Consider the following 24,027-nt stretch of genomic DNA (forward strand, 5'->3'; position numbering starts at 1 on the left):
ACCCGCTCACCTCTGGAGCGTTTTTCAATCGAAAAATCTGCGTCACCTCAATGCGGCACCTTCCCCGGGGCCCGCGTTAGTCAGCAGGGAGGGGAAGCCCTGCCCTGCCCGGGGTGACTCACCTCAAGCCCGGGTGCAGGGCAGGGTTCTTCCCCTTCACCCTGGGCCTAGGCCATGCCATGGCAGGGACAATTGGTCACCAGCTGCGGACAGGGCCTGAATACAAAAGGCAAGAGCCGGCAGGGCGCTAAGCACGGCCCCGCTCGGCGCATCCGCGCCGAGCGGGGCCGTGCTCAGCACCCTGCTGGCCTAGGGCCCAGTGGCTGGTGCCGCCATGTCGTTGAGGCACCCCATGGCTGTGGGGCCTTATAGGCCAGGATGAAGCCTTGAATCCAGAATACTCCATGACCGTGGAGGCCTTGCCGCCAGGATGAGCCGTCCTCGCTGTGCCCCCAACCAACCCGGAGAGAAAAAAACGAAAGAAAGTTGGGGGGTGGTGGGGGGAATAAAATAAATAAATAAATAAATAAATAAAGCGCCCACAGAGGGCGCCTGAGGTGAGGGGACTACAAATCCCGTCGGCCCCCGCGGCGGCGCATGCGCAGCGCGGGTGGGGGGGCCGCGCCGCGCGCTGAGCACGGCCGCGAGCTGATTGGCAGAGAGGCTTGTCCGTCAGTGGCCGCGCCCCGCCCCGCCGCGGCGGTGCCTGCCCGGGGCTCGGCGCGCGGCGCTCGGCGCTCGGCGCGCGCACCGAGACCCGGCACCGGGACCCGCCACCGGCACCGCCCCCCCATACCCCCCCCCCGCCCCCCCTCTGTCCCCCGCCCCCCGGCCGGGACCGGCACCGTCCGCACCGGGACCGGCACCGGGACCGCCCGCCCCGGTACCGGCCCCCGGGATCGCCGGCCCCGCCCGCCCTGCCCGGTACCGGGCCGCTGCCGGCCCCACCATGATGAAGTTTCGGTTCCGGCGGCAGGGCGCCGACCCGCATCGCGACCGTCTCCGGCACGATCTCTTCGCCTTCAGCAAGGTGCGCCCGGGGCGGGGGGGGCGCGGCGGCGAACCCTCGGTGGTGGTGGGGGGAACGTCCACCGGGAGCTACCGGAGGTGTCGGGCAGAGCCCCGGGAGCGGGGTGCGGGCAGCCCCCCGGTGGTGCAGGCTCCGGCACCCCCTGGGCGGGATGCCGCCGCCGCCGGGGAGCAGCGCACGGGGCACCGCCCCCCCGGGGACCGGGGTACACCCCCGGCGGGGGGGGGGGGGTCGGCCGCGGTGGGGAGCAACGTACCGGGAATCCCCGGGGAGGGGACACCCCTGGTGGGGCGGGACCCCCGGGTGGGGGCGGGTACCGAGACCCCCAGGCTGGGGGCTGCCCTCCTCCCCGGGGGTGCAGCGGACACCCCGCCTGAGGGGACACCCCCTTCGGTACCCGGGAGGCAGCCTGGGGCAGGATGCGACCCCCCCACCGGCGCGTCATCCCCCTTCCCCAGCCCCCCTGGGGTGGGGGCTCCCCCGAGCACCCCGGTTCCCGCGCTGCCCCATGGCTCCCCCAGGCCTCGCTCACCGGCAGCGGCTTTTCGGGGCACCCCACGGCCCCCCACCCCGTCTAGCCCCGCAGCATCCCCGGCTGTGTGCTCTGTTGGGGGGCTCAGCCCCAAACTCCCCGGGGGTGGGATATGGGGGGGGACAGACCCCCTACGTCAGCAGGAAAAGCTGTGGTGGTGACCCCCGGCGCTGGGGGCTTGGGGTCCCCTGGCACCCCAAAGCTGTGTCTCAGGGGGACAGAGGACATCGAAGGCCCAGAGCTTGGCTCCCCCCCACCGGCACCAGGGAGGTTTCCCGCTCGGCCCCCCTCATGTGGCGTGGGCAGCCCCCTAGCCTTGTCAAACAACCAGGGAGGGACCCCGCCAGCCCCGGGGTGCCGGACCCTTCCCTCGGCACATCGGCAGGACATGCTGTGCCAGTGGGTGCCTAGCCGGGGATCGGTGCGCCCCATCCCCGGAGCCCCATGGCATTGGGAAGATCTTCCAGCCCTGGCTGCGGGAGCAGGAGAACACCGGCACCGGCCCCTGGCTGAGCCCAGACCGTGTCCGTCCGTCCATCCTTCCGCAGCATCCTGGCACTGGCGTCAGGCGCTTGCTGTGGTGGGGACTGTGGGGTACACCGGAGGGACCGCTCCGGATCACCCCACAGCGGGGCCGGGTTGGGAGGTGTTGGGTTGCGCCGCGGTGGGGGGGGTCCCAGCCAGCACCCACCGCCTTGGCACAGCCCTGTTCCCCCCAAAACTCACCACTGTGGGTGAGGGTCTCACTGGGCTGCGAGGCTCAGCCCAGCTGGAGCCCCCCGATTTTGGGAAGGATGGTCCCACGGCCGGATCCTGCCCGAGCAGGCGCCCTGGGGGGTCTGCACCCAGAGGGCTGTCCTGGGGGGGGCTGGGGAGTGGCCCCACTCCGGACGGCCCAGCGCTTGGGCTGCCGACTGCCCACCTGCCTCCCATTAACGGTTGTTTTTCCTCCCGAGCTCCAGATCTGCCTGGGATTTGCTGTAATTTGGCCGGGAGCGCTCCTTGGCCGGGCCGGCACAGCCTTCCGGATGCGGCTCTGCTGCCAGGCGGGAGGAAGGGCTGGGACCCGGGACCCCCATCTGGGGCTCGGGGTGCAGGGCAGCTGGGAGGGCGCTTTTGGAGGAGTGCTGGGGGGTTTTTTCCGGGGTCGTTGTATCGCTTCCCGGCCTAAAGCATCACCGGGATGTCCCTGTGCTGCTGCCGTCCCAAGTCCCGCCACCATCCTCCAGTGCGGCGTTCATCCTGGGGGGATTTCAGGGTGACCCTGCGTGGAGCTGTCACAATGACTGGGACACACAGACATCCGTTAATTCGCCCCCCCAAGCCAGGCTGGGACCCTCTGGGTGCTCTGGGGACGTTGTCATGCCCCTGAAGGTGTCCCTTCGGAGGGTGAGCGGGAGCCAGGGGGTGACGGTGGCTGTGCCGGCGGGTGTGAAAAGCTGCCCCGGTGCGCCTCGGCCGCCCCAGACAAAGGGAGCGGGTCAGGATCCGGCCAGTCTGGCTCCGGCGCCTCCGTATCATCTGATCCAGCCATCGCCTCTCAGCCAAGCTGCCCCCGGGGCCACTCCCCCGGGAGCCCCACGGTCCCCTTGCCGCGGGCCGGGGCGGCGGATGCCCCCCGCGTCCCCCTGCTGCCAGGCGGGCAGCCCCTCCCCAGCCAGCGAGCCCGGGCATGCCGTCGCCGGCCGGGACTTCCTTGGGAAGGTGCCCGCGGGCGGCACATGGCTCCAGAGGGGATGTCCCCGGTGCTGGCAGGTCCCGCTTGCCTGGTTCTGCCACCCGGCACCGCAGACCCCCGGGGATGTCGTGGTGGGGGTCCCGCCTGCCTGTGGGGCTGAGCTGGACCCTGCTCACACCTCCTGGGGCACCCGCACCTTGGGCAGGGGTTTAGGGTGGGGGGTCCCTTCCCCAAAGTGCTGGCCGGGGGGGCCTTGTGCAAGCTCAGACCTCCCCCATCCTTCAGCGTGGCTTTTGGGTTTGGTCCATCTTGGGGTGTCAGGTGGAAGTTGGGTGGGGAATTGTGTCCCCCCACCCCAAGGACACCCCTCGGTGGCACTGGGGGACAAGGCAGCGTCCTCATGCGCCTCCATCATGGGGATGAAGCTCAGGCTGGTGCAGGATGGGAACTGTGGATAGAGCCGTGGGGCAAAGAAGGGGTTTGGGGGGATCCAAGAGTGGGGGGTCCCGGCTCTGACCTGCGTGTCCCTGTGGCAGACGGTGGAGCACGGCTTCCCCAGCCAGCCCAGCGCCCTGGCCTACGACCCCGTCCTGCGCGTGATGGCCATCGGCACCAAGGCGGGAGCCGTGAAGCTGTATCCTTTTCCCCCACTGAGGGCAGGAGGTAAGGACCCCCCCGCGCCCCCCCTGGCTGCCCCCATCCCGGAGGATGCCGGGAGACATGGCCGTGCCGGCGTCCGTCCATCCAGCTGGGCTGCAGCTGGGCTGGGAAGGGGGGGGCGGAGGAAACCCCCGCCTTGCCCGAAACACCAGGCGTGGGGGGGGTGCTTCCCAGTGTCACCTCCCTTATCGCGGGGCGGGGGGGCTCCTGGCCACCTTTGGGGGTGGCTGCCGGATCAACCGGGCGAGGGGCAGCAGGGCCTCTGGACGGCCTGACACTGGGGTGGGGGGCCCGGGGGTGGGGGGGACACAACACGACACGACGACGCGGGGCCCGGCCGGGCTTTGTTGCCGGCAGCGTGCAGGGAGACTTCAGAGGGCTGCTGGCGGGCGGCCAGGGCTGGATGCGGCCCGCGCTCGGGGGGCCCCGTGCCGCAGGAATGTTGGGGGGGGGGGACGGGGACGTGCCGGGGGGGTGGATGCGGGGGTGGCTGCGCCCAGATCGGGGTTGGGGTCAGGGTTTGGGAGGCTGGGGGGCCGCCGCGCTCCTCCTCCTCCCCCCAGCCAGCGGCTCGCTGCCTCCGGAGCACAAAGATGGCGTTTTTTTCTTTTTTTTTTTTTTTTTTTTTTTTTTTTTTTTTTAACTGCCAGTGCCAGCCCGGTCGCGATGTCGCTGGCCGCTCCGCTCGGCTGCCCCGCTGTGGGGTGCTGGCTCCAGCCACCCCTGGATCGAACCCCCTCTGGGGGCCATGGAGCCACCGTGGCGGGGGGCTGTGGTGCCCTGCGCATCCTCTCCGGGGATGTTTTTGGGGTGGTACCCGGCTCGGGGCTGGCAGTGGGGTGGCACGGTCTTGCCCACGGCACTGCAGCTGGTGGCCATCCCGCCCCGCTCCGGCTGCCACCCAGAAGATGCTTCTGGAGGTTCAGGGTGCCGGGGAAGCTGGGGCCGGGCGAGGCGGCAGCCGGAGCTGGCCTGACTGGTGCTACTGGTTAGTGGGGGCACCCATGGGTGCTCCCCGGCTGGGCTGGGTGGATCTGGCTGCAGACAGCCCGGCATCGAGGGGCGCCACAGCCTGGGGGATGCCCTGGGGCAGCTGGGGGTCCCTGGGCTTGGCGGTGAGCTGCTACCACCGGCGTTCCCCGGCCACCGAGAGCTGCCTGTCTTTAGGCCAGCGGCACCATTGGGTGGGGAAAGCCCCCAGGAGGGGTAAGGACGGGTGGTATCCCCCGTCCCTGCAGCACCCAGACCCCCCCTGCGTGCTCCCCCTCGCCTGCCCAGTGCTCTGGCCTCCCCGAAGCCTCTGCGGCTCTGGCCTGGCTCTGCCGGCTCGGCACAGGCTCGGCTGTGCCCAGCGCTGCCAGACAGCTCCTGCCTGTCGGTCCAGGCAGAGCCGCCGGGCCAGTTCTCCACGCCGAGGGCACCGGGGGGGGGGTGGCCGGGGGCAAGGACCACAGGGGCTGGTGGATGGAAGCCCCCGGCACACGGTGTGTGCCGAGCTGTGGCTGCGTTGTGCACCGTCGATGCCGAGCTGGAGGAAGGAGCTCGTTGGGACCGGGGGTGTCGGGGAGGCGCTGGGTCGGCGTGCACCGTGCGGTGCAGGAGCTGCCGCCCGGGTCCTGCCCCGGTTCCTGCTGAGCGGCGTTACCGGTGGAGGAGCCGGGACCAGTCGGGTGAGTGCGGCTGTGCCGGCGCATGCCGAACCCCACCCTGCTGCCGGTGCCTCTGCACGGCCACAGCCCTGCAGCTGAGGAAGAAGAGGGTGGCAGAGGGCAGGAGCCGGCCTGGCCCTCGCACACCCACCCCGGCCACGCGCCGGCTGCGTCCTGACCTGGGGCATCCCGGTTGGAAGTGCTTGCTGGATCCCAGCCAGCCCTGGGGACCGTGGTACTGAGCCCTGGCTCTGGGATGCTCAGCCCTGTCTCGCCCTGGGGACGTGGGACGGGGCTAAACTGGATCCTGCTTGCAGAACTGTGACCTGAGGAGGGAGGGGGGGAATTTGGACGGGGGGGTCCTGGGCATTCTCTACCTTTGTTGCTTCTTTGACGGCCCCCCGCCCAGATACGGCGCGCCAGGCGTGGAGCTGACGGGCTTACACAAGGAGACGGCCACCGTCACCCAGCTGCACTTCCTCCCCGGCCAGGTAGGTGGGTGTCCCTGTGGGGCCCAGGAGCAGCCCCCCCAGCCCCCCACCCACCCTGCCGTGTCTGTTCCCCCCAGGGCTGGCTCCTCTCCCTGCTGGATGACAACACGCTGCACCTTTGGGAGGTCTGCCAGAAGGATGGCTGCTCCCACCTGGAAGAGACCCGCAGCTTCGGCCTCCCGGGACGCCCAGGGTCCGACAGCGCTAAGTACTTGCCTGGGGGGGCGGTCCTCAGCCACTCCCCACGTTGGGGCTGCGGCCGGGAGTGATACCGCTGCCGGCTGGGAACCGAGCGTGGGAGCAGCCGTCCCCACTTAGGGCGGGATGGCAGCCAAGGTCCCCTTGGTGGCAGTGGTTTCCTTGCTGGGATGCTCCTCCAATCCTGACTGGATCCCTGACTGGGATGCTGCGGCGGCAGAGGGGGGACAACGCAGCCCTGGGCTTTTTATAGGTGCTGGCAGGTCCTAGGGGTGATTAATGGCTCTAATTGCTGTTAGTGCTGAGGCTGTCCCCATCCTCCTGGTCCGATGGGGATACAGTGTCAGGGCAGGGGAGGTTTGGGCTCTCTCTGGTGCTCCCTCAGACCCAGCATGGGGCTGACGCAGCCCCCCGCTCCCCCCCTCCAGCTGCTCCCCCGGCATCACGCGGGTGACGGTGGTCCTGCCAACGTCTGCTGGCACGGTGGCCTGCCTGGGCACCGAGGGCGGCGCAGTGTATTTCCTCTCCCTGCCCACCCTGGTGCTGCTGGAGGACAAAACCCTCTTCCCGGACGAGATCCTGCAGAGGTGAGCCCCGCCAGCCCCGCGCCCCGTCCCCACCACTCCCAGCCCCCCCCTCACCCCCCTGTCTGTGTGTCGCCCTGCAGTGTCCCCGATGACTACCGCTGCGGGAAGGCGCTGGGGCCAGTGGAGTCCATCCAGGAGCACCCACGCGACAGCAGTCGGCTCCTCATCGGGTACAGCCGGGGGCTGGTGGTCCTCTGGGAGCAGAGCACGCGCACCGTCCAGCACCTCTTCCTGGGGAACCAGGTACCGGGGCTGGCGGGGGGCTGGTGGGGCTGTGGCCTCCTGTGTGTTCCCCCCCATCCCGTCCTGGGTATCGAGCCCCTCTCCGTGTGCCCCCGCAGCAGCTTGAGAGCCTGGCCTGGGAGCAGAGCGGGAAGAGCATCGTCAGCTCCCACAGCGACGGCGGGTACATGGTGTGGGCGGTGAACGGTGCCGGCCAGAAGACCCAGCAGCCCGTCATGTCCACCATCCCCTACGGTATGGGGGAAAATCGCAGGGTTGGGGGCTGATCCGCTCCATCCCGGTGCCGGTGCTGCAACCGCAGGGTTGATATTTCTGTTTCAGGTCCGTTCCCTTGCAAAGCCATCAGCAAAATTCTCTGGCGGACCTGTGAGTCAGGGTATGTCCCCCGTACGGGCTGGGCTGGTGATGGGCACAGGGGCTGGGGGGGACCTGGGCTGTGGGGAAGGTGGGTCTGAGGTCTGATGGAAGCTGCTTCACCCCCCGCCCCCAGGAACCCCTTCATCATCTTCAGTGGGGGAATGCCACGGGCCAGCTATGGCGACCGGCACTGCGTCAGCGTGCTGCAGGGCCAGACCCTGGCCACGCTTGACTTCACCTCTCGCGTCATCGACTTCTTCACCGTGCAGAGCGCTGAGGTGGCCGAGGGAGGTACGTCCCACCGGGGCAGCACTGGGAAGGGGGTTGTGGTGGGGGGTTTCCACTAGTAGCAGCCATTTCCCCCCTCCCCAGGCTTTGAGAACCCCCGTGCCCTGGTGGTGCTGGTGGAGGAAGAGCTGGTGGCCATCGACCTCCAGACTCCGGGCTGGCCCACCATCCCTGCCCCGTACCTGGCGCCGCTCCACTCCTCTGCCATCACCTGCTCCTGCCATGTTTCCAATGTGCCCCTCAAGCTCTGGGAGAGGATCATCAGCGCCGGCGAGCAGCAGAGCCCCCGGCTCTCCTCCGCGGTGAGTGGCAGAGCGGGGGGAAATCTGGGGTCCCCAAGCCCCCCAGGATGGGCTGGCAGAGGGGTGACCCTTGCTCCTGCTCTCCATGGGTGGGCTCGATCCCTTCCTCCATCCCTCCCTCCAGGCTTGGCCCATCGATGGGGGGAAGAACCTGGCCCAGGAGCCCACGCAGAGGGGGCTTCTCCTCACCGGGTGAGTGGCCTGGCAGTGGGGAGGGGGGCCTGGGAAACCCAAAATGTGCTGGAGGGCGGCGGGACACGCATCCCCAACTCCTTCCTGCAGTCAGGGAGTGGGATGGGGTGGTGGTGGGGGTCCCACCACTCTTATTGGGTGGTCTGCCCCTCTTCTTTGGCTTGATGGCTGGGCAGGAGTGTGTCACCGGCTGTGTTGTGCCCCTGCTTCTGGCACAGTGGCTGCCAGCACACAGGCGGCTCTTGTTAGCCAGGCAGATGTCAGGGCCCTGCGCTAACAGAGCCTCCCCATGTCGCCCCCCCGGGCCAGGCACGAGGATGGCACGGTGCGGTTCTGGGATGCTTCGGGGGTCTCCCTGAAGCCCCTCTACAAGCTGGGCACCGCCAGCATCTTCCAGACGGACTGTGAGCACAACGACAGCCTCAACCAGGCGGGTGAGGAGGAGTGGCCGCCTTTCCGCAAGGTGAGGTCCCTGGGGCGGGGGGGGACACTGCTGCGAACCCCAGCACCCCCCTGCCTCCACCAGCAGCGGGGAGGGGGCAAGCCCAGAGGCGGGCACGGAGGAGCACCCGCCAGAGCCATCCCAGCTGCACCCTGGGGACGTGTCCCCCGGCTCGGGGCACAGCTGCCGTGTGATGCCCCGTGGGGACACAAGGGCTGCTTGTTCCTCATGCCCCGTCTCATGGGTCTGCCCCAGCGTCGGGGGGGAGCTGGGGGACGCGTGGGGACAGACCTTTCCCGGGCGTGATGCCCGGAGGAGCCCGTGTGCCACAGCTGGTACCCGCCAGCTGGTGGCGGGGGGGGGCGGGGGGGGACATGGGGGTGCACTGGGGAGCTGCCTTGCAGCTGTATGAAGGTGCCTGCCCCTCCCCGTCCCTCCCGCAGGTGGGCTGCTTTGATCCCTACAGCGATGACCCACGCCTGGGTGTGCAGAAGATCGCTCTCTGCAAGTACACGGCCAAGATGGTGGTGGCCGGCACGGCAGGGCAGGTAGGGCAGCAGGGGACAGAGCCGGGGCTGCCGGGCACCTCTTGGCTCCCCCATCAAGGACACGTGGCAGGAAGGGGGCTTCAGACCCTGAAGACCCCCACGTCTGTCCACGAAGGGCTTCTGCTCTCAGAGTTTTGCCCCTGGCTTGCAGCAGGGTGGCTGTCCCGGGGGGCTGGCATGCATCCCCCACCGTCTGCGCTTCTCCCCTACAGGTGCTGGTGATGGAGCTGAGCGACGAGAAGTCGGAGCACGCGGTCAGCGTGGCCACGGTGGACCTGCTGCAGGACCGCGAGGGCTTCACCTGGAAGGGCCACGACCGGCTGGCCCCCAGGAACGGGCCCCTGCCCTTCGCCCCTGGCTTCCAGCCCAGCGTGCTGGTGCAGTGCGTGCCCCCCGCCGCCGTCACCGCCGTCACCCTCCACTCTGAGTGGAACCTTGTGGCCTTCGGCACCAGCCATGGCTTCGGACTCTTCGACTATTACCGGCGGAACCCCGTGCTGGCCAGGTATGGGGGGGATCTCGGTGCTGGGGACCGCATCCCCCCTGGAACGACGTGGCAGGGGTCCGGGCGCTGAGCAGCATCGGTGCCCGCAGGTGTACGCTGCACCCCAATGACTCGCTGGCCATGGAGGGGCCCCTGTCCCGCGTGAAGTCCCTCAAGAAGTCCCTGCGGCAGTCCTTCCGCCGCATCCGCAAGAGCCGGGTGTCAGGCAAGAAGAGGCTCAACAGCAGCAGCCCCTCCAGCAAGGTGGGCAGCGAGCGGGGCCGCCGTGGCTGCTCCTCGTCCCTGCTGGGCAGGGGGTGACCCCCGTGTCCCCATCCCCAGGTGCAGGAGGCCAACGCGCAGCTGGCCGAGCAGGCGGGACCCCCCGAGGTGGAGATGACACCCGTGCAGCGGCGGATCGAGCCCCGCTCGGCTGACGACTCGCTCTCAGGGGTGGTGCGGTGCCTCTACTTCGCTGACACCTTCCTACGAGACGGTAGGAATCCCCCCTTCCTGGAAAAAGCCCCCGAGCTGGGCCTGGCTGGTGCCACACTGTGAGGCTGGGGCTCTAACACTTCTCCCATCCCCGCAGCTGCCCACCACGGCCCCACGATGTGGGCAGGGACCAACTCTGGCTCAGTGTTCGCCTATGCCCTGGAGGTGCCATCGCAGGAGAAGTTTTCGGAGCGGGCAGTGGAGGCGGTGCTGGGGAAGGAGATCCAGCTGATGCACCGGGCGCCGGTGGTGGCCATTGCGGTGCTGGATGGGCGGGGGAACCCCCTCCCCGAGCCCTACGAGGTCTCACGGGACCTGGCCAAGGCCCCTGACATGCAGGGCAGCCACTCCATGCTCATCTCCTCCGAGGAGCAATTCAAGGTGAGCGTGGGGCTTGGAGTCCTGGTGTGGTGGGGCTGGGACGCACCACCCGCAACGTGTCTCACGTCCTCTCTGGGTGTCCCCATCACCCTGGGCAGAGGGATGGAGATGACCGTCCAGGGGCACTCCTATGCCTGTTCCCAGGGTAGTGGCTCCGAGGGAAAGGGGCTGCCCTTTGCCAAGGGCTTCTGTGGTGGGATGCTGCTCGAGTGCCACCCCGTTATCCCCTGGCACCTGCATCCTCTTGCCCATCCCCAGGTCTTCACGCTGCCGAAAGTGAGCGCCAAGACCAAGTTCAAGCTGACAGCACACGAGGGCTGCCGGGTGCGGAAGGTGGCCCTGGTGAGCCTGGCCAGCGCTGGCTCCGAGGAGCGGCTGGAGAACTGTCTGGCGTGTCTCACCAACCTGGGTGACATCCACATCTTCACCGTGCCCAGCCTGCGGCCCCAGGTCCACTACGGCTGCATCCGCAAGGAGGACATTAGCGGCATCGCCTCCTGTGTCTTCACCAAGCACGGCCAGGGTGAGGACACCAACCCTGCACTGGGGGTGATGTCCCTTGTAGATGGGACATCATCTCTGGCTGGAGCCCCGCGGGGGTCCCTAAGGCTCTTTGTTGTCCCCTCCTTCTAGGTTTCTACCTAATTTCGCCATCTGAGTTCGAGCGCTTCTCGCTGAGTGCCAGGAACGTGACAGAGCCGCTGTGCCGGCTGGAGGTCGCCCGGCTCCAGGACACCTCCTGCCTCAGGTGGGATGTGCCCCGGGGATGTGGGAGCTTTGCTATGGCAGCACCCGCCCCGTTGCACCGGCTCCGGCAGTAACTTCTCCCCATGTTTCCTTCCAGCAACAGCTTGATGGCGACGCCGAAGCTGCCGCAGGCGAATGGCACCCACGTCCCGTGCAGCCCTGAGGGCCGATGCTCCCCCACCGACAGCGACCGTGAGCAATCACTCTGTCCCCATCATGTGCACTGCGTCCCTGTGGGCTCTGCTCTGGGATGGCCTCGTGTTGTGGCTGTCCCAAAACCTTCCCATCCCCGTGGCTCCCCAGGGTCCCCCGAGGAGCACCCGGCCGCCTCCTCGCCTGGCACCATCGATTCCCCCAACAGCAGCATGGAGAACCCGCTGGACACCACCGGGGATATCACTGTGGAGGAAGTGAAGGATTTCCTGGCGTGAGTTGGGGGGGAAATGGTGTAAGCAGTGCTCGTGGCCCTTGCCGCTGGCACTGAGGGGCTGCGGCGGTGCCCCCAACTGCCTCTTATCCGGCTCTGCTCCAGGTCCTCGGAGGAAGCGGAGAGGAACCTGAGGAACGCCAGCGAGGACGAGGCACGGCCCACAGGGATCCTCATCAAGTGAGGTGTGTGAGGGGCTGGTGGTCCCCAGGGTGGGCACGGGGGTGGGTGGCCCTGTGCCGTGGCGGGGACATGGCTCCGGCTGCAAACCTTGGGGTGCCACGGGCTTCGGAGCTGTGACCCCCGTGCAGTGCCGCAGCATCCCCATCCGTCATGGGACAATGGGACTGTGGTCGCTGGCGCTTGTAGAGGGGTGGGGAGCAGGGGGGTACCATGTCCTGGAGCCCCACCAGGTCCCCTTCTCAGGGTCTGCGTCACCCGCAGGCATCACCGGCCTCCCCGGCCCATCTCAGTGCTCGGATTCCCGGGATGCGTGACTCGACTGGACCCCCCCGTGCCCTCTCCCTGCGTAACGTAGACTCGCCTCTTCTCTAACATCCGCGCCGGCCGCCGCTGCACCCTGGCTCCGGCACGCTCCCCCCACGCCTCCCTGCCCGGCCGCCCGCCCCGGCCCCCCCCCACCGGCCCCGAGCCGGGGTCGTGGTGCACAAACTCTTCCCGGGGAAGATAATTTCGTTTTTTATACACGGTTGAGTGTCACTGTCCCCGGCTCCAGAGCCCACTTCCCGGGGGATGCTGCTGCTTCCCTGGCTCCATGGGGAGGGCTGGGGCTTGTGGACCCTTCTCATCCCCCCTGGTTTTGGTCCCTTGGGGAGGTGGGGGGCCGGGAGCCCCTGGGCACGGCCCCCCCCAGTACCCTGGTCTGTGTTTACATGCCCGGCTCCCTGCAGTTTACAGCCCCGTCCCCTGCCTGCCGGGAGGCTCCGGCTGCTGCCTGGGGACTGTCCCCTTCCCGGGGGAGCCCAGCGTGGACCCCCTGGCTTCCAGGTGGTCACTGGAGGGCTTGAGCAGCCTGGAGAGGGGGGGGGTCACAGGTGGCCTTTTTCTCTTAGTGGCTTCTCCAAGGGCTATTCTCCAGGTTGGGCTCCGTGCCTGCTGCTCCTTTCTGACACTAATTCCTGCCACGGGTGGGTTTGGGATGGGATCGCACTGCAGGGGACACACCAGTTCCTGGCCCTAGTCCATGCTGGTGCTGAGGGCAGGTGGGGAACACAGATGGGGCATGGAGTGGCCCCATCCTGGGGGGTCTCATTGTGCCAAATCCCCTCCCCAGGCTCCCCAGCTCGGCCTCATCCTCACAGGGGGCTGCGGTGACACTGGCTCTGTCCCCCAGGGGCTGTCCCTGTGTGGCTCCGGGGCTCAGCCTGGTACCTGTCCCTCTCCTTTTGGGGTCCTGGGGCCGTTTTGGACACCCCCCCCTCCCCCCGCCCAGCCCTGGGCTCTCTTACGGTACGTGTGTGGCTGGGGGGGGGGGAGCCAGGCAAGGCAGCGGTGCCCTGGGCTCCATCGCTGCCTGACGGGGCCGGGGCTGTAGCGTCCCTGGTAGACCCCCCCCCCGACCTCATCTTTTCTTTTTTTTTTTTTTTTTTTTGGTAAGATGAATTTAGCATTGTTTAGTTATTAAAAATACTGGTTTTTAATATTGAAAATAAAGCATTTAATAGCAACTGCCCAGGCTGCAGGTGTTTGAGGAGCTGGGTGGATGTGGGACCCCCCCCCCCGCCTCCCCGAGCCACAGCGGGGCAGGATTGGGGTTGGGACCCTGCTTGGGAGTCAGATGGGTGCAGTCAGAGCCTGGCACGGCCTCGGGGTGAGAAGTGCAGCCTTTATTGATATGATACCAACGGGCTGGCCCCTGCTGGGGGGGCTGGGATCCCCCCAGACAGTGGGGCCGGGTGTAGGGCCCAGGGCTGAGAGCCCCTTGTCCCACCCCCCCGCCCCACAACTCCAGCCCAGCACTCCCTGGCAAAGCATCCTCCCACCCAAACTGGGAAACACTCCTGTTCCCCAGTTGCAGGGGGAGCTCGGCACTGGTTTGGGGCAGCAGCATCCCCAAGCAGGGTGTAACAGGCGCCCACACTGCCCCATATACCCCCCCCTCCACAAGGAGGGGAAGGGGCTGAGTTGGGCCCCATGCCAGGAGAAGTGGGGGACAAGAGGGTCAGCCCCAGTGCTCCCCGCTGGCCCCAGTTTGGGGGAGAAGCGGCTCCAAGTTGAGCTTGGCTGGGAGAAGGCATGTGCGGCAGTGCAGGGTGCCGGGGGGTCCAGCCATGCCGTGGGGGCCATGGCCAGAGCACTGGGTGCCCCCATCCCTTAGGCAGGCGGCTTGCGGAAGACGCTCCAGGCATGGAAGCAGCGGGTGAAGGGCCAGGGTTCATTGCCTTTCCGCACCAGCCGGAGCTTGCGGGGACGCGTGGGGTCCTTGGAGCGCATGTGCTGGATGTAGACCTGGAGCAGAGCACAGTCATGGGAGTCCCTGGCCCTCACCCACCTCTGGGGGCTGGTGTTCCCTAGCCCAGGAGCTGCTGGGAGCTCTGCACCACCACGCACAGGGCAGGATCTGGGCCCCAAGGGGAGGTGGAAATGCCCGAATCCTCCCTCTCCATCAGAAAGCAGGAGGGAGGCCCTACCTGGCATGCCTTCAGGCTCAGCTTGATCTCCACCTGGCTGGTCTGGGTGCCCACCCACATGTAGACCTGTGGGAAGGACGTGCAGCCGGGCTCAGACAATGGAGCCACTGGCAAATTCAGCCCCTGCCACGCTGCCCCCGGACAGAGGACACAGGACAGCCTCCCGCCCCGGCTCACCTCCCGCCCGTTGTCCAGCAGCATGATGTCATCGTCGGCCAGGTCATCCTGGCAGAAATCGGAGCACTTTTCCGACACGGAGAAATAGCCCTTCTCATTGGAGCACCTGCGGGGACAGCAAGAAGTGGACTGCATCAAAGACACGAGTTTGTTAGGACTCAGCTCATGCAGAAGGAAGGGATGTGATGGAGCAGCTGTTTTCAGCAGGTTGGTGCCCAGAGATGAAGAGTTGGGAGAGGGTTTTTCCTGTCGTGCCCTGGCTAGTCTGGGAGCACTGAGCCCCTGGTAAAGGCCACCATGGCCCAGGGCACCCAGGATGAGGAAAGGGATCAGTACAGACTCGAGCAGCCCCACCTGGGTCAGGACCTACCTGAAGAGCCGGGAGTGCTTCATGTAGTCAGCGTCTTCATCATAGGGCTTCTGGCTCCCGATGCCTACCCAGAAGAAGTTTTCGGGCTCTTCTCCCTCGTTGATCACCTGCAAGGACAGGGACAGGGTTGAGCGCAGCCGTCGCCTGCCCTGGTGGGTGCTGCCACCCAGGTAAGCCGGAGCCAAGCCCCTCTGTGCCGCCACCCACTCACCTGCTTACTGTAGGAGTCATCAAACATGTGGTTCATGATGTCCTCGGCCAGCTTGGCCTCATCGGGGTCAGCTGCCCGGCCCACCCAGGTGTAGACGATGCCCTGGTTGTCCGTGCTCTCAAAGGGCACCTGGGGAGCACAGAGAGTTGGGGCTGCCCAAGAGGGGAGGGGGGCAAGTGGCCGAGCATCCCTGAGGACGCTCAGCTGTGAGCAGTACCTTGAGGATGAAGCAGAACTCTGAGTTGAGCAGACCAGCATCTGTGTTGATCTGGATGCACCTAGAAAAGAATCCCACGAGGCACCATCAGCAAGAGATCAGGCAGTTGCGCCCACTGGCACGTACCCTGCCGGGAGCCTGGCACCCGTGGGCGCTGCCTGGCCCGGAGCATCCGTCGGGAGGGCTGACCTGGTGCAGAGGGCCCCGCCGTTGGTGCGGATGTGGTAGAGGCTGGGCTGGGGTGGGCTGGCCCTGTCCTTCCGCTTGCCCCGGTGGATGACAAACCTCCTCTTGAAGTGCGAGAGGAACTTGGGGTTCTCCTGCTGCTGGGTCATGCGCACGACCTGGCCAGGGGTGGGTGTCAGCAGGGCCATGGGGACCCCCCCAAACACAACCCCAAGCCCCAGCTGCACCCCCCTGCCAGCCCCCATCGCTGCTGCTATCCCCTGCCCTTGGCCTGAGGGACAGAGGGGATGGGGAAAAAGTGCGGCAAAGATGGGGACCCCTGTGTCACCCCCCAGAAGCAGGCAACGGAGTCACCTCCAGCTTGCCAGGGAAGAGACTCTCGAACTTCTTCTGGAGGCTGAAGGTGAAGGTGAGCCAGCCCATGTTGGAGGCCTCCCGACCCTGCCAGAAGTAGACGATGCACTGGAAGTCTTCCTCGGGCTGCTTCTCCTCCTCCTCTTCCTCACCCTCCTCCTCCCCTTTGCCTTCACCCTTCTTCTTCTTTTTCCTCCTCCTCTTCGTACTCCACCGGCACCCAGTACCTGAGGGCAAGAACAGGGGGTGATGTGAGGGATGGGGCAGGTTGGGGCTCTGGGCAGGGAGATGGGGGGATGAGGTGGTCCAGCAGCCCCAGAGAGGGGTTGAGCCGGGTGTTACCTGCAGAGGAAGACGTAACAGTCGTGGGTGTGGAAGTGGCCGAACTCCTCCTCAGGCAGGCGAGCGAATTTTTTGCCCTCCAGCACGAAGCCCTCCATGCCGTCCAGGTCCTCGTTCCATTCCTCCATCAGCTGCTCCGCCTGGGCCCCACGTGCTCTGTCAGTCAGCGACCACCCAGGCCCTCCCATCAGCACCCAGCCCAACGCCATGGGGACACGCACAGGACAGTCCCCAGCCCTACCTCGCTGAGGGGCATGGGGGGCTGGCGGGGCAGGAAGAGCGCCGTAAGATCAGCCTTCATCTGGTCCTTCTTCTCAGCATCCTTGCGGACCTTGCCGGCAAGGCCGCCCTCCTGCAGCACCGTCTCGGCATTGCGGGTGTAATCCACACGCAGGACATCGTCCCAGTTCTTGAACTTGGACTTGAAGACCTACGTCGGGGAGCAGGTAACGCACCCTGCGGCCCAGTACCCTCCCTGGCACCCAGCACCCCATCCGAGGGGTCTGTGCCCCCGCAGGCACGTGGGCTGCCCTACCTGGCACTCGGTGCCCTCCAGGTTCCTGGTGACCATGGCGTGCTTGGGCCGGTGCAGCATGCCGCACAGCTCCTGGCTCAGCTTCAGTGCTGCCGCCCGCACCAGCCGCGGCGACTTCCTCCCGATCCAGATGAAGACGTCGGACCAGCAGTCCAGGATGTACACGCTCTTGGTGTCCAGCAGGCTCTGCAGCTGAGGGCACCGCAGGGAAAAGGGGTCAGGCACCCCTGGGCTTTCCTGGCTGGAAAACGCTCCCCAAAAGACAGTCAGGAAGAGCAGCGCATCCCCCACCCGCGCCCCGAACCTGCCTCTCCCGGGGCACAGCTGGAGGCAGAAAGGGCACAAAACCAGTCTCACTGGTCAGACTGGGAGAACCTCCCCGCCACATCCTACCAGGCGCATCTCCGGCATCAGATCAGCCTTCAGCCTCTTCTTGTGCTCCACCGAGAGCTTGTAGTTGATCTGGGGCAGCTCCAGGTAGCCCAGGCCCAGGCCAACCTGCAGAGCGGAAGGGGACACGGGTGAGGGGGGGCTGCAGGGCCCTGGCAGCACCGATAGCCCCGCAGATGGCAGCTCCCCACCTTGTACAGCTTGGGCTTGTGGGGCTGGAAGTCATCGGGGACGCAGGGCCGGATCTCCTCGGGCTGCCCCCCCAGCGCCTCCCAGAAGTCGGGGGTCTCCTGGCCCTGGGTGAGCAGCGTGATCTCCGCCTTGCCCTTCCGCTCGTTCTTGTTGATCTTCTCGGCGAAGAGCCTGCGGCGGGGGCAGGTGAGATGGCAGGTGGGCTCCCTGCACCCCCGTCCCCCCAGCCCAGCCCTACCTGGCCTTGGTGGTGCTGCTCAGCGTGGCCTGGCTCCCGCGCCACACAAAGAGGTTGAGGCCGTGGTCCAGGAGGAAGACAAAGCTGGTGGATACAGAGGTGAGAGGACAGTCAAGAGAGAGTGGGGTGCACCGTGTCCTCCCCACCCCAGGGGTCCTTGCGGAGCAGGGCACCGCAGCTGCTGGGGCTGCACAGTGGGGTTTGGACCCACATCCTTGTAGAAAGGTGCTGCCATGGCCAATTTTCACCCCAGAGCTGCAGCTGCAATGTCTTGGGTGGACCCTGCCAGCACCCTGTCCCTCTGCAGGGACCCTGTGTCCCCTGGCCGCTCCCCCTGCTCACCGCGGGTCCAGCGATGTCCCTTTCAGTGCCACCGGTTCCAGCTTAACGTTCTTCTTCCCATAGACACGGTACAACCTGAGGGAGAGACAACCACAGTGGGATGTACGGCACCGCCTGCCCCACACATCCCTCCAGCCCCTGGCCCCAGCAGTACCTGGTGACGTATTGTGTGTCCTCGACGGTGAAGAAGCCACTGGCTGTGCCACCCTCGATGTAGGAGATGTCATTGTCAAAGACCTAGGGGCAGGGAGGGGGTGAGGGTGGGAGAGGCAGGGGTGGGGGCTATGGCGGGGCTGGGGGTCAGCCTCACCTGGAGGAACTCGTCGCTCTCGTCCCCCATCTCCTCCCGGATGCTGCGGCACTCAGCTCCCAGGTAGTTGCGGAGATTGACGGCATGGATGGCGGAGCAGGCCTTCTTGTCCAGCGTGGCCTCCTGCCCGATCCAGTAGTAGATCTCCCAGTTGAGGGAGCCATTCTCATCCAGGAAGGTCTGGGGAAGGATGGGGTGTGAGATGGGATGGTCACAGCCCCAGGCTGGGGATGTGGGGGACCCTCAGTCCTCCCCAGGTACCTTGAGCACGATGTAGCAGTCGGCCTCATAGAACTTGCCGTGGAAAGCCTCGTCCACCAGCGTGGGCACAAAGTTCTCGATCTGCCAGACGCAGAGGCCGGGCAGTTGCCCCACGTCCTCGCTGAAGAACTCTGAGTAGTCCAGCTGCGGCTTCTCCAGGCCCTGGTCCCAGCGGCGCGTCTTCAGGTCCGGTGCCTTCGCCTCCCCGCTCTCCTGTGGGGACGGGGACAGGTCACTAAACTGGGGGCAACTGGGTCCCTGCTGGCAACCGGGGTGGGCCAGGGGCACCATGGTGCTGCTCGGGGACCCTCTCCCACCCCAGACCCTACCTCTATCTTCTTGTTCTTCTCCTGGGCCACGTCCGACATCCCCTTCAGCACCTGCTTGGCCTGGTCGTCCTGTGCGGAGTCCTTGCGCCGCCGGAGACGCATCTTGCGGGCCAGCGGGTCCTTGGTGCCGCTGCCTGGGGACACGGGGACAGGGTGAGAGGCAGCCATGACACCTGTGCCTTGTGTAGGGCATGCCATGGGACAAAGCTCGTTTCCCGGCCTCTCCCAGGGTGCTGCCCGAGGCAGAGCTGTCCCTCACGTCCCCTGCACATTTACCTGCTGCGGCAGCGGCGACGGTGGCCGGGGAGGCTCCGGCCAGGCGGAGCTGGTTCTGCAGGGAGAAGTCGATGTTGTACCACTCCGACGTCCGATCCACTGGCTTCGGTGGCATCACCAGGTTGGGATTTTCGCGCACGTCCAGGATCTGCCAAGAAGGGGACAGGAGACCTCACTGTTCTGAAGCACAGGCTCATGGGGACATTGAGGATGTGGGCTGGGCCGGGAGACCTCCGGAGCACCCTGGGCTTTGATGAGGTGAAGGTATGTGGAAGGAGCCCCAAATCCACCACCTGCCTGGGCTGAACTGTGTGCTAGACTGCCTGTATTGGTTCCAAGACCCCTTGTCCTCACCTTGCCCATCCCACCCTACAGCCCTGGGATCCCAGGGACATGCTGGGGCTGTGCTGGACCCAGCCCAAGGTGGAGGGGATGACGGGCTCTCACCTCCACGTCCGTCAGGAAGTGGATGGCCTCTGGCAGCGTCACCAGGCGGTTCTTGTTCAGCACCAGTTTCCTCAGCTTGGAGCACCTGTTGGACATGGACGTGCTGGTTAAGGCCCAGGGCAGGGACACTCAGAGAGCCCGTATCGCCACACAACCTCCGTGTCCTCTTTTGAGGACAGAACTGATCTGGCTGGGGGCTGTCCCCTACCTGCACAGGCTCTCGGGGATGAGCTCCAGGTTGTTGTTGGCTGCCATGAACTCCTCAAGATTGGCAAGCTTGCCGATACCCGAGGGGATCCCATCAAAGTCAAGCTTGTTGGAGTTCAGGTACATCTTCTTCAGCTTGGTCAGCTTGCAGATGGCTGACTGGGGAAGGAGGAGATGGCAAGGTGAGGGAGAACCCAGTGGCATGGAGACATGGGCAGGGATGCCATGTATGGGCAGGGACATACAGGCAAGGAGGTGAGCTCGTTGCGGGACAGATTGAGGGTCTCCAGCTGGGTCCACTGGTCAATGCAGAGGGACAGCTCTGTGATCTGGTTGCTGCTGAGGTTCAGGCGCCGCAGGCTGCCCAGGGTGTAGAGGCACTCGGGAACACGACTGAGGTCGTTGCAGGACAGGTCCACATCTGGAGCAAGACAACGGGGTGACGATGCCAGCCAGACCCATGCCAGGGCTGAGAGAGCCCCTGGAGGGCCCTGAGCACCATGGGGCTGGGTCCCCTGGCCCTACCTGCCAGGTTCACCAGGCCCTCGAGACTGGTGGGCAGGTTGCTCTGTGTGCGCTGGGTGTTCCTGAGGTGGAGGGTCTGCAAGGCTGTCATCGCCGGGAGCTGCCTGCGGACCATGGAGAACCACGGGGCAGAGATGGCATCAGGGCTGGAGCAGGCACCTGGCCCAGCCCCGGCACCGTGGGATCCAGCCTGGAAAAGGGGGCCTTACCGGAGCTGCGCATGCAGGAGGGGGTTGTTGTTGAGGATGAGGGTCTGGAGGTGAACCAGGCGTCTCATCTGTGGTGGGAGGCTCTCCAGCTTGTTGTTGCTCAGGTCGAGGTAGAGCAGGTCCGTCAGGTTGATGAAGAGCTGGTTGGGGATGGTCTCAATGCTGCGGGGATATGGAGATCTTCAGGGCTGCCTGGGACTCGCACCAGCACCAGGTCTCCCTCAAAGAGGGACAGAGTGCAGTACCCAGAGTGAAGGGGGTGATGGATGGAGGTGGCCACAGCTAGAGGGAGATGGCTGCCTTGGCCTGGACCCACCTGTTGTGGCCGAGGTTGAGGACCAGCATGTTCTTGGCGTTCTCCAGTTCCCGGGGACATTCTGTGAGCTGGTTGTAGCTCAGGTCCTGGAGCAAACAGGAGAGCAATGCAGGCATCACCCTCTGCCCCACACCCAGCAACCACCACCCAAACCCGAGGAGCGAGGGGCATCTTTGGGGACATGGCGTGCCTACAGCCACACTGGGCCTTGCCCTGTGGATCAGTGCCCAGCAGCAACTGGACAAGCACACGGGGAACCCAGCTGCAGCATCAGCCTTTACAGGAGGCATTGCCATAGGGTTATCCTGCCCGCAGCCAGATTCCCCGGCGCTTGGGCATGGGGTCAAGACTGGCACTGAAAGGGCACAGGAGCTCTTGCTGCAGGGAAGCTACTTATGGCCTGGGCACCCAAAAATCAAAGGGAGCCTGGCAGCACTGAGTCCTGATTTACTTCCTGCACCTTTCCCCCAGGTTCTCTTCAGCCCCACCACGCTCCGTGAGGAGCATGAAGGGCCACCAAGGTGCAAGAACAGGATCCAGGAGCCTGAGCTGGCTCTTGCATTAGCCAAGGAGACTCTGCACCTACCAGCACCGAGAGGTCGTCCAGCTGGAAGATATCATCAGGGACTCCTGAGTTCTTCAGGCTGTTTGCACGAGCCACAATTGCCTTGAAATGGGAGAGAGAGGCACGACTACAGCCACTCGCCGGCTCTATGCCTGCTGAGCCCCTCGGGGTGGCCATAGATGATCCTCGTGTGGCCTCCAGAGCCAGGGGCTGGCCAAGGGGTGCGTGGGGATACCAGCCCCGATGCAGGTGGGACGCATAAGGGGGACACTTACCCGGAGGCAGGGCAGGCCGGAGAGCTCACCATGGAGCGTGGTGAGGCTGTTGTGACTCACGGAGAGGTGTTCCTGCAGGGAAGCCCCAGACAAGCCCCAATGAGAGGAGAGAGGAGACAGGGCTGCGTGGGACAGCAGTCGGGTCCCCACGCTGATGTGGGGGCTCCTCAATCCCAGGAGAGTCGGGGGCTCGCAGAGACATGGGGTGAGCTCAGCCCTGACCCCCATGAGGCTGTGGCGATGCCCCCAGTCTCAAACTGGTTGATTTGCCCCAGCGTGTCCATGCTGCCTCCGCGCCCCTCGTTCCCTGGGGCAGACCTGGCTGAGACACCCCAGCCCTGCTGCAGGGTTGGGGACACTCCGGGCTGCTACTGAGCTGGCTTGTGGCAGTCCCGTACAGCCCCCGAGCAAACAGACCCCAGTTCTTGGAAACGCTTCTCCCTGGGTGATCTGGAAACGGGCAGATGTGTGGGGACCGGCAGGGTAGGAAAGGAGCCCAGGGAAAATTTTTGTTTTCCTCTGACAGCCCGGCTGTTACCTGCTCAGGAAAATGAGGAATTGGCAGACTGGGGGCGAGATGCCAGGTTTTAAGTCTAGTCGTGGCGCCTGAACGTCTGTCAGGACTGGCAGGAGCGTGGCTCCGACCAGCATGGAGGGCTTCCCCGCTCGCTGTGCCTCAGCAGGGTGCACCCGGCACGGTGACGAGGACTTTTGGCAGCATTTAAAGCATCGTGTTTGTCTGACACCGATTTAACGATGTCCATAACACACTGCAGGACACCGCCAAAGCAAAGCTTAGCCATGGACTCCACCAAAGGCCTGGTCGTGCGCGCAAAACTTGAACCACCCAAAAAACAAAGCCAGGCAGCTGCCAGCTACGGCTCTTTATATCTTCTAGTAAAGGCGGAGGAAAAAAAAAAAAGAGCCCCAAACCCTTACTCCTCCCCATACTAAACCTTCACTCTTCCCTTCTATTAGAGGGCAGAGGATCTAAGTGTGGTTTTTAGTCTGGTTTTCTAGGAAAACAAGGTGAAACTGAATACAAGTCTGCCTCATCTGTCTCAACCCCACTCCTAACAGCTCCTGCATCCGATTTCAACCACACGTTGTAGCTCAGCCCTATTATTAGACACCAGAGCATCTGCCGATGAGCCACGAGGCTGGCAGGCACTGCCGCGCAGGGTCCCGTCTGACCCCGCAGCCCCAGTGGGAGCCGTCGAGCCCCATCCCCTGCCTGAAAAGTGCCGCTCACCAGCTTCTGGAGGGCGGCGAGCTCCTCGGGCAGGTAGCAGAGCCCCGTCCGGTTCAGCTTCAGCCAGCGCAGGCTGGTCATCGCCTTCACGTGCTCCGGGAAGTAGCCGCCCTGTGAGGAGGAGGAGGAAGAGGAGGGTGAGAAAACCACCTGCCCCAGGGGAGGATTTGGGGACCTCAGTGTGACCCACCCTGTGTGGTCAGGGGGAAGGCCTGTCGTCGCCCAATGCTATGGGACTGGGAGCTGGGGAGCCACGATTGCCCAGTCCTATGGGATTAGGAGAGGCTGGGATCACCCAGTCCTATGGGATGGGGAGCTGGGAGGTTGGGATGGCCCAATCCTATGGGATGGGGAGCTGGGGGGGCGGGCTGGGATTACCCAGTTTGATGGGATTGAGAGATGGCGGACTGGGATCGACCAGTCCTATGGGATTGAGACCTGGGGGGACGTCTGGGATCACCCAGTCCTATGGAACTGGGAACTGGGGGGTCGGGATCACCCAGTCCCATGGGACTGGGACTTGGGATCACCCAGTGCCATGGGATTGGGAGCTGGGGGGCTGGGATCACCCAGTCCTATGGAACTGGGACCTGGAGGGCCGGGATCACTCAGTCCTACGGCACCGGGAGGCCAACATCCCCCGGCTCTCTAGGGCCCCATGGGTTGGGGGGCGGCAGTTGCCCAGCCGTGGAGGCTGGGGGGCCAGGGATCGCCAGGCCCTATAGTACCGATGGGGTCAGGGCCCGGTGCTGCCCCTGTACAAGCACCCCCGGCCTGGGGACATCCCCCAGCCCCAGGGCACCGGGCCCGGGCGGGCCGAGCTGAGCCTGCGGGGCCGGGCCGGGCCTGACAGGGGCCGGGTGGACCGGGCCGGGCCTCGCCCGCCGCTCGGGGCCTGGGGCCGGGCTGTCCCCCTCGTTCCCCGCTGCCCCCCGCTCCCCCCCGCACCTTGAAGTCGTTGCCGCTGAGGTCGACGCCGCGGACGAAGGGCAAGACCCCGGTGGCCGCCATGGCGGCGCTGGCGACGGAAGGGCGGAGGGACCCGGCGGCCACCCGCCCCGCCCGGCCCGCTCAGGCCACGCCCCTTCCCCGCAAGCCACGCCCCCCCGATGACGCTCT

The 24,027-nt window shown here is 65.9% G+C and overlaps 2 protein-coding genes across 5 annotated transcripts; one reads left to right on the forward strand and one right to left on the reverse strand.

Moving 5' to 3' along the window:
- The first annotated feature begins 810 nt into the window (after positions 1 to 810).
- On the forward strand, positions 811 to 13,461 carry LLGL1 (LLGL scribble cell polarity complex component 1). 4 transcript variants are annotated; one of them, XM_074599294.1, is made up of 23 exons: positions 811 to 1,030; positions 3,777 to 3,874; positions 5,959 to 6,040; positions 6,118 to 6,248; positions 6,667 to 6,825; positions 6,906 to 7,068; positions 7,167 to 7,302; positions 7,390 to 7,444; positions 7,559 to 7,716; positions 7,798 to 8,015; positions 8,140 to 8,207; positions 8,517 to 8,670; positions 9,093 to 9,197; positions 9,410 to 9,702; positions 9,792 to 9,945; positions 10,024 to 10,177; positions 10,274 to 10,557; positions 10,816 to 11,080; positions 11,191 to 11,305; positions 11,402 to 11,496; positions 11,608 to 11,731; positions 11,837 to 11,916; positions 12,158 to 13,461. In XM_074599294.1, the coding sequence occupies exons 1-22, from the start codon at positions 950 to 952 to the stop codon at positions 11,913 to 11,915; spliced, it is 3,171 nt and encodes a 1,056-aa protein (XP_074455395.1). In that variant the 5' UTR covers positions 811 to 949; the 3' UTR covers position 11,916; positions 12,158 to 13,461. The 4 variants fall into 4 exon arrangements, with proteins under 4 accessions (XP_074455395.1, XP_074455394.1, XP_074455396.1 ...); XM_074599293.1 differs by having other exon boundaries at positions 12,176 to 13,461; XM_074599295.1 differs by having other exon boundaries at positions 12,205 to 13,461.
- A 102-nt stretch (positions 13,462 to 13,563) lies between these two features.
- Positions 13,564 to 23,999, reverse strand: FLII (FLII actin remodeling protein). Its single transcript, XM_074599290.1, is given in 31 exon segments — positions 13,564 to 14,200; positions 14,383 to 14,448; positions 14,560 to 14,665; positions 14,930 to 15,036; positions 15,141 to 15,269; positions 15,358 to 15,418; positions 15,547 to 15,701; positions 15,898 to 16,078; positions 16,080 to 16,124; positions 16,240 to 16,379; positions 16,481 to 16,669; positions 16,775 to 16,966; positions 17,168 to 17,272; positions 17,356 to 17,527; positions 17,595 to 17,678; positions 17,937 to 18,011; positions 18,091 to 18,173; positions 18,247 to 18,426; positions 18,508 to 18,720; positions 18,837 to 18,970; positions 19,113 to 19,260; positions 19,560 to 19,644; positions 19,768 to 19,925; positions 20,012 to 20,187; positions 20,292 to 20,395; positions 20,501 to 20,662; positions 20,817 to 20,902; positions 21,403 to 21,483; positions 21,657 to 21,728; positions 22,909 to 23,019; positions 23,857 to 23,999. Coding segments are annotated over 31 exon segments (3,798 nt in total). The 5' UTR covers positions 23,920 to 23,999; the 3' UTR covers positions 13,564 to 14,065.
- Between the last annotated feature and the right edge of the window lie 28 nt (positions 24,000 to 24,027).

This window comes from Larus michahellis, chromosome 8 (genome assembly GCF_964199755.1).
Source record: "Larus michahellis chromosome 8, bLarMic1.1, whole genome shotgun sequence".
Classification (NCBI taxonomy): Eukaryota; Metazoa; Chordata; class Aves; order Charadriiformes; family Laridae; genus Larus; species Larus michahellis.

Coding starts and splice junctions, on each gene's coding strand:
- LLGL1 (XM_074599294.1), top strand. CDS start 950: ATGATGAAGTTTCGGTTCCGGCGGCAGGGCGCCGACCCGCATCGCGAC. Junction 1,031..3,776: donor ATCTCTTCGCCTTCAGCAAG/GTGCGCCCGGGG, acceptor TCCCTGTGGCAG/ACGGTGGAGCACGGCTTCCC. Junction 3,875..5,958: donor AAGGCGGGAGCCGTGAAGCT/GTATCCTTTTCC, acceptor CCCCCCGCCCAG/ATACGGCGCGCCAGGCGTGG.